This window comes from Temnothorax curvispinosus, unplaced genomic scaffold (genome assembly GCF_003070985.1).
Source record: "Temnothorax curvispinosus isolate PA1 unplaced genomic scaffold, ASM307098v1 QBEX01018282.1, whole genome shotgun sequence".
Lineage (NCBI taxonomy): Eukaryota > Metazoa > Arthropoda > Insecta > Hymenoptera > Formicidae > Temnothorax > Temnothorax curvispinosus.
In genome coordinates this window covers 76,818-90,149 of record NW_020228062.1, presented here as the reverse complement: position 1 = coordinate 90,149, position 13,332 = coordinate 76,818, and the positions used below count along the sequence as shown (strand labels likewise).

The following is a 13,332-nucleotide window of genomic DNA, read 5'->3' as shown; positions in this document are numbered from 1 at the left end:
ATCTTTAAGCTTTTTGCGTTGGCACGGAGAAACCGAAAAGAGGCTGCTAATCGATCCGAATAAAATAAACATTTGCGAATTTATAAAAAAAATAATTTATAAAAGTATAACAATTTAGAATGTATAAAAAGATATTTTTATAGGAAGACGCAAAGATTACATTAATTGACTAGCTATATCTCTATTTTATTTAAATCAATACAATCACGTTTTAATTTTATTTTGAACATACGCGGGAGAATAAAATTTAATTTAGTAGTCAAATTTCAATTGATCGACATTTATAGGTCCATGCTTAGTTGAAGGAGACTTCGAAACAACGGAATTAAAATAAAATTTGGTGCTTAAATTAATAATTTACAGTAATACATTTTTTTTCACTAATTCAACAGTAACTGTGCCATCTATTTTATTCGGAATTTTTTTATTCCTTAGATAATAGCGATAAATTATTGAGTATATCTGCGCAGCAAATACGTAAATTTACAATTTAATTTAAAAAGAAAAGAAACAATATTATATTTAAGTCGTTATACATCGTGCCTCGCTCATTAAAAGTGTCACAATCAAATCAATGAAAATGAACGAGTCATACACACGTCTGCGTACCTGTCTGAAAAATGATACTCTTGCACAGGTAGCCTTTTATTCGTACCGGCGTACTCGCGTGAGAATGCAGGGGATGCAAAAATGCCGAAACACCGTTTCCCACCCCAGATTCAACGGCCACCCCTCGCGCGCTAAGTGTTGCATAAATAACTACCCGTGCCGCATCGAGAAACTGGACCGTATTTCCGGCCATCTGCCTTATCGGAAATAACGAGTAATTGCGGGTATTACACTAATCGTGAATCGTGAAGAGTATAGAAATCGAATTACATTAAAGGAAGAAAAAAAAAAAGAAACGATATAATAACTAAAAAAAGTCATTTAATTTGAGAAATCGCGAGAATCGTAATCCCGGAAAGAAATTTTTAAGCAGTTGTTAAGCCCTTTTAAACTCAACTCAACTTTCGCCTTAAATATATTTTCGTATTAAATTGAAAACGACAAGAATGTCAGCTAATAAGCGGAATACGCTTGTGTGTGTAATACCTTTCGTCCCTTCGAGCACTGCAGATGTTTACTACAGCTCTTTAAATATTGCAGATCGGACCAAGGAAAGGAAGAAACGAAGAAATATGAATACGAAATAAACGTAGTGCTTAAAGTAGGGGACGGAAAAAAAAGATTATATCTTCTAAAGATTGTAAAATTTTAAATCTTTACATTTGATTTTTTGCTTTATCTTTATTACCAATATTTTATTTTAAAGCACAATTTTTGATTATAAATTAATACCATAAGTAGAAATTACTTTGTGACAGAATAAATATCTTTGTAAAACAGTATTTTTTTCTGTAATGTTGTTTATTTCAAGATCAGCTGTGTTTAAAGATTTCATCGATTACTTTCAAATGTACATCTAATACTGGTGGATTTTATTTAGTAAGACTTTCGTGGCGATAGACGAAATTCTTGGGATAACCCAGCAAAAAGAAATTGATCGCCGTGCTTATACTAGTATGGCAAACATGCTGAAAAAGATGAGAATAGCGGGAGTCATTAACCAATTATCTACCCCGGTAATCTCCCCCAGTGGCTAGTTGGTACCCGCATAGTTAACGCCGCGCGTCGACGAGAATTCATTTAACTGTTCTTGCCGAATGATTCACGTCGATCTTGCATGAATCGTCGACGAATCAATTCCCATCAGGGGCATATCGTGTGCTGCGGGTGGCGCGTGTCGATGTTCTCAAAAATCAGCACCTTGAGCGACAGGGTGAGTCGCTTCGAATCAACGCACAGCTTGTAATATTTTATATATTGTACATGATTATATATAAAATTGAAACTCTAGCATATATGATGGCACAACGCATTAAGGAATTACCGAATAAAACCGAAGATTAATTTAATGGAGAAAATAAATGAATTAGATATGTACAATAAATGCTGATAAAAGCGACGTAATTGATTAAAAATCTACTAAATAAAATTAAGAATAAATATATATAATAAAAAAGGTTTATTTGGCAAACAGACGAATTATATCTGGCAACGCACATTTCTTTACTTTCTTATCACCCATTTATAGACACATCTGTCTGGTCAGAAAGTTCTAATAACATTTGTGTGTGAGAAAGTATAATAAAATTATCTCACAAGCTGCTATCTCAAAGAGATTTTTCCCTTTTTTTGTATGCATTGTACAAGTCACGTACGTACGTGCGTGTACCGTTGGTGAAAAGTTCTAGAAGGGCGACAGAAAGGAAACGGTTCTACGAGAAACGGTCAACGGATGAGACTCACATAACTGGATCCGCGACTATTATTAAAGGGTTAAAGAAATCGTTGAGATATGTAAAAGAGGAGATCGATTTAGCTGCCGTGACACACGAATGCTAAACCGGTAACTCTTGCGTCATTGCAAAGGGGATGTGCGTAACGGTTAAATAACAGTCGCACCGAAACTGCGTCATTTTAAATAGAAAATTAAATAGAATATTTATATTTCGCTCAATATGTGTAATATCGATGGCAATTATTTAGGATCTGCAAATCGAGCTAATAGAATAAAAATGTGAGAACATCTGAAGCATTTAACTGGGAAATTTAAAATTTCTCGATCAATACTATATGAATAAATATAAATATAGATTTAATATTATAAGTGCCTCGTTATTTAATTGCAAAGAATACTCTTTCTTTTGTATTACTTCAAATATTAATTCTTTACTCTTTCATATATATATAAATGATTTAAAGATTGGAGATTCTGATGCCGTTCCGCTAGGAAATTCTCTTTGTGCTCTTCCTGAATCTTAGTTTTGACAAGATAAGTGAACCAAATAAATCTCACTCCTGGACAACTCCACCTGGAGATACTTTTCACGTGCACAGTATTTCGAATTTACCGTCGCGAAGAAATCCCATTTGGCAGAAATTTCCGAGAGCTCTCGGTTTATCTTTCTGCCTGGCACCTGGGCCGTTCGCCCCCCTTTAGGATTTTCAGGGGGTGACCAGCACCCCTCGGTGGAGAGTATCGGGAGAGGAAACCGTCGCGTACGTTAACGTGCAGAAACAGGTAAGGAGCAAACGTGTTCGGAAGCAAGGATCTTCCCGTCTCGTCTCGTGATCTCTTTTCTCCCTCGGCGATAGGGGGAAAAGATGACAGAGAAGGGGAGCGGAAGGATGTCTGAAAAGGAACGTTGCGCCGAACCGTTTTCCCAGGGGGCCTCCCCTGAAGGGCCCCCATCAACCACCACGTGCAACGAAGGGCCTAGCGAGTATATAAGGGCCCGCTCGGCCTGCAATGACCTCAGAGCGTCACGGTCAACGTTGAGGAGAGGAGGTCTCGGCTTCTTCGACCGTTCGACCGTCCCGGTCACGGTCGAGGAGGATCCGGTGGAGCGAAGAAGAGAGGAGACGAGAGGAAGTAGGCTGCCGTCATCTAATCGGCGATCGCCATCATTTTTCTGTCGCAGATCCGATCGGAGCGTCTACCACCCACGATGGTGAGTATAGTTTCGGGTTTTTGTCCTGGCTAGCACGTGATCTTGGTGCTTCGATAGACTACGCTAAAAGTCGTCTATAATCTAGGTTTTCGGCCCCGCGGATCTTCGACGTTCTGCCTCGTGAAACCTCGGAAATTTTACGCTTCTCCGCAAATAACGATCGACTATCGCACGCGGAAATTTAGGCGAGTTACATACTTTATACCAAAAACCAAATTACGTTTGCATCTATTAACGTTCGCTCTGAAAGAAGTACATTTACAGGCGATTATTATAGAAAATCTAATTTATTGCCACGTCTTTTTGAAGCCGACGAACGTTGTCAAAGTGAGATTCTGAAAGTTCAAATTTCTCGACTCGCTTAGTTTTTCGCGAATGAGATAGTCGATTATACAGTACGATTTATCGTGGAAATGAGAACACCAGAGGCGATTCGCTATAGCGAGCGCGCTTCGAGAAATTTATATCGAGAGATTCGAATTGAATTGATTTCGAGCTAAATTCCAAAAATCATGACACACAGTTCGTTCAACCAACCGCGCGATTAATTGCGCGTTTAGATTCACGCGCGATGTCACGAACAGATATGCGGATTCCTTTCTTTTTATTTTCACGGTGTTCTGATTTTATCGGATAGTACTTTGTGAAAATTTTCGGGCAGGTAGAAAACGGCCAAATTGCTGAAAACGAGAAAAATTAACCGCCCACGACGTGCCAAGAGAGACTTAACGTGAAATTTAATCGCGACGGACGTGTCTTGAGATAATTCGCGAGACAGAATAGCGTGAATCTACGATCGAAATTACCGAGTTACGCGCGTATTGATCATTCGGACCTACTCTATCCAGGCACTAATATCCCTCCCCAAAATGTGACTTGAAATTTGCTCGTCTAATCCCCCTTTTCGCCGCTGTGTTCGAAAGTTCTGTCTGCTTTTGTCTTATCTTTCTCACGTCTGATCACAAATTGCTCTGTGTGTAATATTGATCCTTCGAAATTTGTACTCGTCTAAAAATATAGGCGCTCTCCTCAAACTGCTTCTCCTGTTAACGGCGTTATCACTACTCACACACGCGTCCGTTGAAAATTATTATTATTATTATTATTATTATTATTATTATTACTATTACCGACATAATCGGAATGACTCCTTGCAAGAAAACGTTTCGTGAAATCTTCATACGGATAATTAATTAATTCTACGGATAATTAATTTTGGCAACGCGGCAGATTGATCCAAATTTTCCAGTATCGTCCGAGATTTGCGACTCGCCGAGATACTAAAGTCATTTGGATAATCTTCGTTTCGAGATTGCGAGTAGTGATATCACACACCCTCTCAGCTTATCTCTCACCTGTATCTGTAGATTTTCAGAACGTTTTCATTTGCTGTTAATAGTGCACGTTTACGAGCGGCCAAAGTGCGCTCGTAGGCGTGCAGTCATTCGTAGTCGATCGTAGATCAACAGTTAAATGTACAGATCCATCAGTGTAATTAGTTTTGTATGTAAATTAACGAAATGCATGCGATTAATTTAACACATCGTGTGCGTGCGCATTAAACTCTCAGTTTCAAGCTGCTGTTTCTGTACCGACTCGACTCAATCTGTGTGATCTACTCTATTTAGTTTCCACCAGCTGCTTAATAAACCCGCAAAAAATCTGCATGCGTAGACACTTCTGTATCCTGTCAAGCATTACGTTCCGCACGTCAGAAATTGTCGATACATCGTTTGTTGCGCAAAGTAACACGGAGACAACGTGAGAACCTTCACATAAAATGGAAAGGTGTCGTTTATCGAAATTTTTATCGTGTAACTTCGTAACATAATATAGGGGGTTAAGTTTCAATAAAAAATGTGCAGATTCAAGCAGGTGAAATTTCTCCTTTATCCTTAGTTCCGAATATGATACGATCAAAAATGACATCGAACAATATCAAATGTCCGAGATAATCCACGTAGAAACTTTTATTTCCATTCTACCAACTCATTGTCCCGTTAAGCCGGTTAAAATTGCCGTTCAATCTCAAGCTGAGAACATTTGTCGTATGCTCATTGCAAATTTGAAAACAAACGCTTTTCCTATGAGATTGTCACACTCGCAACAGTTTTACGGTTAATATGAAGTTTAATTGTTAAGATTTGAAGTTATTCTATTTAAATTTGTTGCTACTAAAAAGTTTGTAATGGATCAATGCAGTGGTAACGTTAATAAAATAGAATGCCATGCAATTTATAGACGAGAATGTATAAATATACGACCAAAGATAATTTGCGTGGACGATTAGGAACAATGTATATCAGTTTGATAAAATAGATGAAATACAGGAATTATTTAACAATCACGAAATCTGTTTTTACAGAATAATTTTACGACCAACGTTACTCTCGGTCGCTTACCTCGGTATTCCGGGAATTAATTAATCGACTAATTAATCGATAGTATTTTTTATGAACAGTAACTTGACAGAAATTCACTTCAAATCTCACCAATAGCAGTATAGAATATGATAATATTTGTTGGATAATTGTTATTTACATGATTACATATCTTGTCTTTTCTGCTGTTATCGATAATAATCGGCATAATCACTTTAGGCAATATGCAGATAATCGATATTGTATGTTAAAATTTGATTACACATTGCACGATTCCAATTTCGAAACAAGCGCTATTCAAAATATGAGCAAGTTTTGTTGCAAAATAAAACAAATTCAGAAAGACGTTTGAAACGTGATAGAAAACAAGACTTTTTCACGAGCCACAAAATCATATTATCTGGACAAGTAAAGGGTAAAATAGTGGACCAACAAAAACCTTAAGCAGTAATCATATTAGAAACTTCAAATTTGCTGCTGCATTTTGAAAGAATGATTAAGATGTAAAACCGGACAAAGTATTTGTAATAAGGTTTCTTTGATGATAACAAGTAAAACAAAAAATTCTTTAGTCGTAATCTAATAAAAGAAAGATCATGTAACTTCGGACTGATATTTCATTTATACGCCAGAAAAAGAACAAATACAACTACATCTTTATTTAAGCCACAAAACAGATATGCATCCGATTATCGAAATATATACATATATAACAGGCATTTAAATACTCGGGTTTTCAATATATCATGCAAAAATCATCGGGACTGAAATTTTTTTTCCGCTATAAAAATTTATGATTTACTTTATTACTGCATTTGGCGAATATTCTGACCTGACCTTTTACGATTAAAGCAGCAATACTTTTTTATACGTTTTCTAAAAGAAAAAATGCAGTTAATAATAAAACTGATATCCGTACAATTTTTTTTATTACAAGCAGTAAGACTGACCGAAGAAAAGTTTTTGTAATAAAAATGATGAAAAATAGATGTTTGATATTTAAACTTAATAGTGTACATTCAAATTTAAGTTATTTGACAAATAAAGGATTATATATTTATTTAAAATCATATATGAGATAAATCCAGAGGCTGTTCCGAAACGACAGATTATCAATTCAGCAAAAAAAAATATATATATATTGTTATACAAGTTTCAACAGATCCTGTTTTAGCAGCATTATAAAAAAAAGTTATATTTATGACATTCCAAAAAAGAATTATTCTCTATTCCAGATAAAACATCCAAATCAGCCATTTAATAGAAAAAGATATTTAAAAGAAAAAAAGAGAAGAAGAGAAATTTTATAACAATAAAATCAATACAATTGTTCTTACACTAAAGTTATATAAGCTTTGCAACCAAATTGAGAACTACTGATGTGACAATATTGGCAATGTTAAAAATTATTTTGCAACTGAAATAAATAAAAGCATTTAATGTTATCGAGATATCGCGAAGGAATTTATTATGCTGTTCGGGCAGTCGTTTCACCTGTTCGCATATTCGATCAGGGTGAAGGGAATCGGTTTAACTGTTCCCCATATACTTACGCCGGAAGCAAAGAGCATGTCGATCGTATCAGCACACACTCGTACACCGTAACCGATATAAACCCTGCATTGATTCGGTCACCGAATACATCGACACGCAAGAATTGATCTTTTAAATGTGTTTCCATATAACCAAAGGAGTTTATATATATCACTGGAAATATCAGTCACGCGCATATATTGCGACATACAGTACCACTTCCGATTTAACTATTTGATCCTCGTATCTATCTAACCGGATTAATCTAACCGGATTTATCTAACTGGATTTACTTACAACAGATGAGAATACATGACAAAAGTATAGATTCGTCTGTACGTAATGATAAAAAAAAATTTACTCTGTTTTCGTGTTACGATACTTTTCTGAAATTGGTTGTATTATGGGAAAAACGCGCATATAAAATTGGTTTCTTCAAATAGAATTAAAACATTTTTATAGATCCCGTTATTGTATAAATCATTCAATCATTATTTGATCATCATCGAATCAGTATATTCTTTGATACAAGCTGTGCCCTGCCAAGTTCTTATTGTGTACTCTATTACTTTACATTAATACTCTGTTGAGTAAGATTAAGATCGCGTAATAAAATAACATATTTGAAATATGGACTTGCAATAGAACAATGATGGCAACTCAATAAGTGAAATAATGGCGATTACATTTGAGCTCATTAACGACTCTTCGGGTTTTCAAAAATTGATCGACACTATACCGTTTCAAAAATAATTCCTATTGTTTCAACAAAAAAAGAAAACGGAAGAAATTTATTGGCTTTAAGGAACACGCTAAAACGAAAGATCTCTTTCGACTTTTCGAATGTGGCAGTATCTTGAAACTGATTTGATTTATTCAAAGAATGAAGGAAACTACAAGAAGACAAAGACTGAAGAATATTTTCGAGTTAAAGTGAAGGTTGCATTTAAAATCACACGTTTGTGGAGAAAGCATTTTTCAAAATATCAAGAAATCATAGCAATAGCTATCGCAATAGAAACAAACAGAGATTGGATGTTGCTTTTAATGTGGTACAAAAAAAAGATTTCCTCCGTTTTATAAAAATTGTTTCAACAATATCCAAATCAAAATTCCTGAATCTAAATATTACGGTATGTTAATGGTTCAAAAATAATTTAGACTGCTTCAGACGAGTACAAAATATCTTTGGATTTATTAAATATTTTTCCAAAAATCATCAAACGACCAGGCGAATCTGTTTTGTTTCCGAAAGAAGATACAGGTATATAAAAATTGACAATTTAGTTAATATCTTACGATGTCGAAGAAATAATCTCGCGAGACTAACCGTTGATCATGCCGGATTTTCTTCAATTTGCAAAATTGCAAAATCTCGACTGCAAGTTATGAGAAAGACGTGTTAGAATTATAGAAATCGTGATCTATCAAGGAGACATTTTTAAATGAGACGTTCCAATAAATGGAACGCTCGATTATTGCTTCATCACCAGTTTCACGCGAACCCGAATAATCCGTGAAATCAACCGCGTCGCGGTTGTATAACGTATCGAGCCATAATCCAATGCTCAAGATAATTTCCTGCGAAACAGATCGACAAAGATCAGTCGTCAAAACCACCCGTCAAGACCACTCTAACGATCTGAACAAACGCCAAACACCAAACGACGAACACCAAAAACACCGCGCCGCGATCGTTAGCGAAAGAAAAGATTCCGGGCATCAAAACGCGAAGCAGGCCGGACTCGCGTAACAAAGAGCCACGGCTTTGGCATTGTCGCGCGGCCTTCAAGAATCTAACGAGCCACAAAATAAAGAGAAAAAAAGAGTTCCGCTTTGAGAGTCCCTCATACGCCTCACGTACCCGGCCCTTCGTACATTCTGTACAAAGGTATTTTTCGTCACCTCGAGCTCCCGTGCCCCCCTCGCGTTTCGTGATTTATGCGCGTTCCCAGGGAAGAGAGAGAGAAAACCTCTAAAGGGGCTAACTAACTCATAATGCCTACAAGTCCCACGGTCCAGCATCTTGCATCAGCAGTACAACAGCACGACTTCTTTGTCTTCCTCTCTTGCGGCCACGCTTCTTTTCCACGATTCACGCTTCGCCCTCTTTTTGTGCTCTCCGGTCTTTCCGGGGCCGGTTGTTCCGGTTGTACATATACACACAGGGAAACCATCGAGGTCTTTTTGATTCTCGCTTCTGCTCTGTTCCTCTCAGCTACACTTTCCACGCTCGTGTCCTTCCCTCCTCCACCCTCCGTTCTCCCTCCGAGAAGCGCGAGTATAATTGACATATTGTCGACCGGATCGGCTAGCGAAAGCCGCGCGTTTTACATTCAAGACTGCAGGCTACTACCAGCTGCTCGCAATAGTGCGTATTATCATATATATTTGTTGGATCGTGGTAAGCGGTATAAGTGCCACGAAAAAACTTTGAGATTTCTACACGGGAGCCGCACGGCACGAGCGTCCGAAAAATTTCTTGCAAAATATATGTACAATCACAAAAAAAATTAACAGCTTGTGCTTTACCAACATCATTGTACCAACATCATTTCTGGAAAAAGGAAAGATAGAAGAAACGCGAATCTCTGGCATTTGGAGAATTTTCCGAAATTATTCCTCAAAACCACTTCAATCTCGACTCATCGACGCGATCTATTGATTTATTTGTGATTATGTTATCGTAAGATATTCTCCGGCAACTTCCAAATCTTCGCAAAGAAATGTCAAGTCAAAATTCTTCCACGATAATCGTTCCAATGTAAGAAGAGTAATAAAAGTGTAGCTGATAAGAACATTTCAAAGAAATTCGTCGATCTTCTCGGGGATATCTCTCGGACTCATCGATAACACCGCGGATATGTCGTGACCCTTAAATACGCCGTTTCTTGGCTATCTACGCGATACGAATTCTTTTAGAAAAGGTCAGACAAGTTTCACAAACAAAAAGTCGATCGAAAGAAATCTTTTACGTTAGCCGAGAATAAAAATAAGATTCATTTGAAAACGCTCGAGGTCACATTTATGTCTGTGAAAATCGAAGTAGATGTTAAACTGCGTTCAACATTCAAAGATGAAGATGCTTGCACAATATCGTTCTTTGGGATAATCGTATCTATTGGGCAAATGATCGAACTGCTCTAAGAAATCAAGTATACACACGAATTTACGGCAGACAGACGTCCTAGGCTCATTTCGTAAACGCAAAAGCACGAGCAATGCAGCAATTCAAATGACAAAATCTGGAAAAGTTATCCTGAATCTCGATATAGAATTTAAAGTTTTATACGTTTAAAGTATTTATAAAGGCGAACGTATTTAAAACTAGAAAAACAGCTTTTCTCTCGGATAACTTAATCGTCGTTATGTCTGTCAGTGACAATTAATCAAAAATAGAGATAAAATTTAGCACATTAAAGATATACAAAACTAATTTACCAATAACTGTCCATGAAGAAATTAAGATTAAACATTATGACCGAAAAACTAAATGTGAAGTTATCAAAAATGATATTTGCCGGATATCCGTCAAACGTTGATTCTCAATCTAATTTCAAATTTCAAGGGAAAAAAACTAGACTTTTCAACATCATATCACAGCCGCATGGTCGTAAATTTTCTACATCAATGCCTTTTTCTTCAGCACAGCTAAATTTTCCGAGCACAATATAAATTCACCATGAAGTTAAGCGTCGCGAGGTATCTTCTGATCAAAATGCAAATCTCCTGACAAGACAAAAAGAAACGGATGCTAGTCTAAAATATCATCGCATCATTCACAGTCATTGCAACCTCATATGAAGAATATACGCCTGTACTGAACGAAATTGATCGAAATTCCTCACCCGTGCTGGAAGCTCGTCGGGAAACAATAAACGTACGAGGCATTCGCGAATTCTGACAAAAAACAAAGTAGCGCAAAACAGTGAAGAACAGTGAAAGCGCCTTTCGGCATCCGTATTCGTGGCAGTTCAAAATAACGACGCTTGGCGACGACCGCACGCACACTTTTCGCACCACTAATAACTATTCGAAATCTCAAAGGGATTACTTTATTTTAGCGTCACTAAAGAGCATTTGGTAGATATCGGTTAGATTAGAGTTTCAACGCACGGAAAAACGTGAACAACCGGCCCTTGTGTGTTATTTTTTTTTTTCGTAGCTAACGCTCACACCCTTCCAGGTCTCACCACTCGGACGGCCCGGGAAAACGAGGCAGCAGCAATCAAGGGCAATCAGGGCATCAATCATGGCATCAACCAGTCGACGGGACGGCGCGGGAGGATCAAAATCGGCGGGTGCAGCCGGAATCCGACGTCAGGCGGAAGCCAGCTATCCGGCGAGGAGCCGAAACGGGTACCGAAACGGATAAGGAATGTATCCGGCGCGATCTCGTTCTCCCCGATGATCGTGGGAGATCGTCGGGGATCAAGAGCGACGGTCGCAACGATTCTTCAATCATCCACCAGGCAGTCTATTATGTTTATTGCATCTACGGGATTTGTTGGATTTCTCGCAATTATCGCGCATCATTGGTTGAAGTTATCGCATTTATACATTTTCGCATACAAGAGGGGAAAACAGGCTTTCACGTGTCTACCCGGCGAGCCTGAGGATATTTTAATTATTTGACTTGCACAACACTCGAGAGCGCCTTCGAACGAGACTTCCTCGAGGCGTACACAAAACAACTCCGCGAATTCTAGTATCGTACGTACTTTCCGGCATCAACCTCAAGACCAAAGGCAGCAATGTTTTTTCGTTGGACCAAACCACCTTCCGTTCTCTACTAAAGTCTACTCCACCCCCGCCAGATGGCTTCAATCGTCGATCACTCGATCACCAAACGTGAAACTTTCGGAACCTCAGAAATCTCCTGACTGGCGGAGGCTGCACCTGTCGTTCTCGCCGGACCGAAGAGCAAAAGCTTCCCAACGAAATCGAACACTTTCAACGCAACACTTGGAGCATCGTCAAAAACAGCAAAATCACCTGTTCAAAAACGTCACACATTTACTATCACTATTATTATTACTTCAAAAAAAAACAAACGCCGACGTTACTCTTACCCTCACAGCCAACGATACTAATACTAATGATAGTAACACTCTATCGACGAAAATTCTCCGAAATCATTGGAAATTTACGGAAAAAGTCATACAGCGCGTGCATCACGCGACGCACTTCAGGATCACGCAGTTACTTCGAAAGAGAACAAAAAACATTCATACACACACGCATAACACGCACGCGCACGTATCAAACGTATTAAACGTATTCCGCGTTGTTTCGCAGCGCGAAAAATTTGCGAGAGTCTGGACTCGGTCTCGCACCAAAATTGGATTGGAAAGGACAAAACGTCTCTCCTCGCAAAAGGCTCACGGCATGGATGGAATCGTTCCTCCGACCTTAACCCGGCAACCCTTCGGTCTATACGCCGCCACAAGTGCAAGTCTCACACCCTCAGGATTATAATTTCGCAGAGTATTACCAAACGGCCGCAGCAGGACGCGCGACCTTTTTTTTCTTTCGTATATGTATACGATTTACAGGAGGCATACCGCGGATCGTACCGCGAGGAAAACGTTTCTCGTTACACTTCCCTATACGTTCTTTACGCGCTGCAACATCACCAAAGAGATAACAACGTGATTCCAAGTTCACGTTTTACGACTTATCGATGATTATTTGATACTTGCCTAGCAATTATTTAGATGAAAAAAACATTTCTGCAAGAGTATTTTGATCATTTCACGGTTTCTCTCAAACAGGAGACTTATCGATCAAACGCGCATGTCAATCGACGGCATGCAAATTAAGGCTTCAGAGCAGATCAAAAGCGCCAAATCGCAAAATCG

The 13,332-nt window shown here is 38.2% G+C and overlaps 1 protein-coding gene across 1 annotated transcript; it reads left to right on the top strand.

Moving 5' to 3' along the window:
- Positions 1-2,970: 2,970 nt before the first annotated feature.
- On the top strand, positions 2,971-12,260 carry LOC112468310. Its single transcript, XM_025037431.1, has 2 exons — positions 2,971-3,557; positions 11,658-12,260. The coding sequence occupies exons 1-2, from the start codon at positions 3,211-3,213 to the stop codon at positions 12,085-12,087; spliced, it is 777 nt and encodes a 258-aa protein (XP_024893199.1). The 5' UTR covers positions 2,971-3,210; the 3' UTR covers positions 12,088-12,260.
- Positions 12,261-13,332: the final 1,072 nt, after the last annotated feature.

What these genes read in the sequence shown, in the direction of transcription:
- LOC112468310 (XM_025037431.1), top strand. Translation starts at nt 3,211, where the DNA reads ATGACAGAGAAGGGGAGCGGAAGGATGTCTGAAAAGGAACGTTGCGCC. An exon ending in AGCGTCTACCACCCACGATG is followed by an intron (nt 3,558 to 11,657) that starts GTGAGTATAGTT and finishes ACACCCTTCCAG; the next exon opens with GTCTCACCACTCGGACGGCC.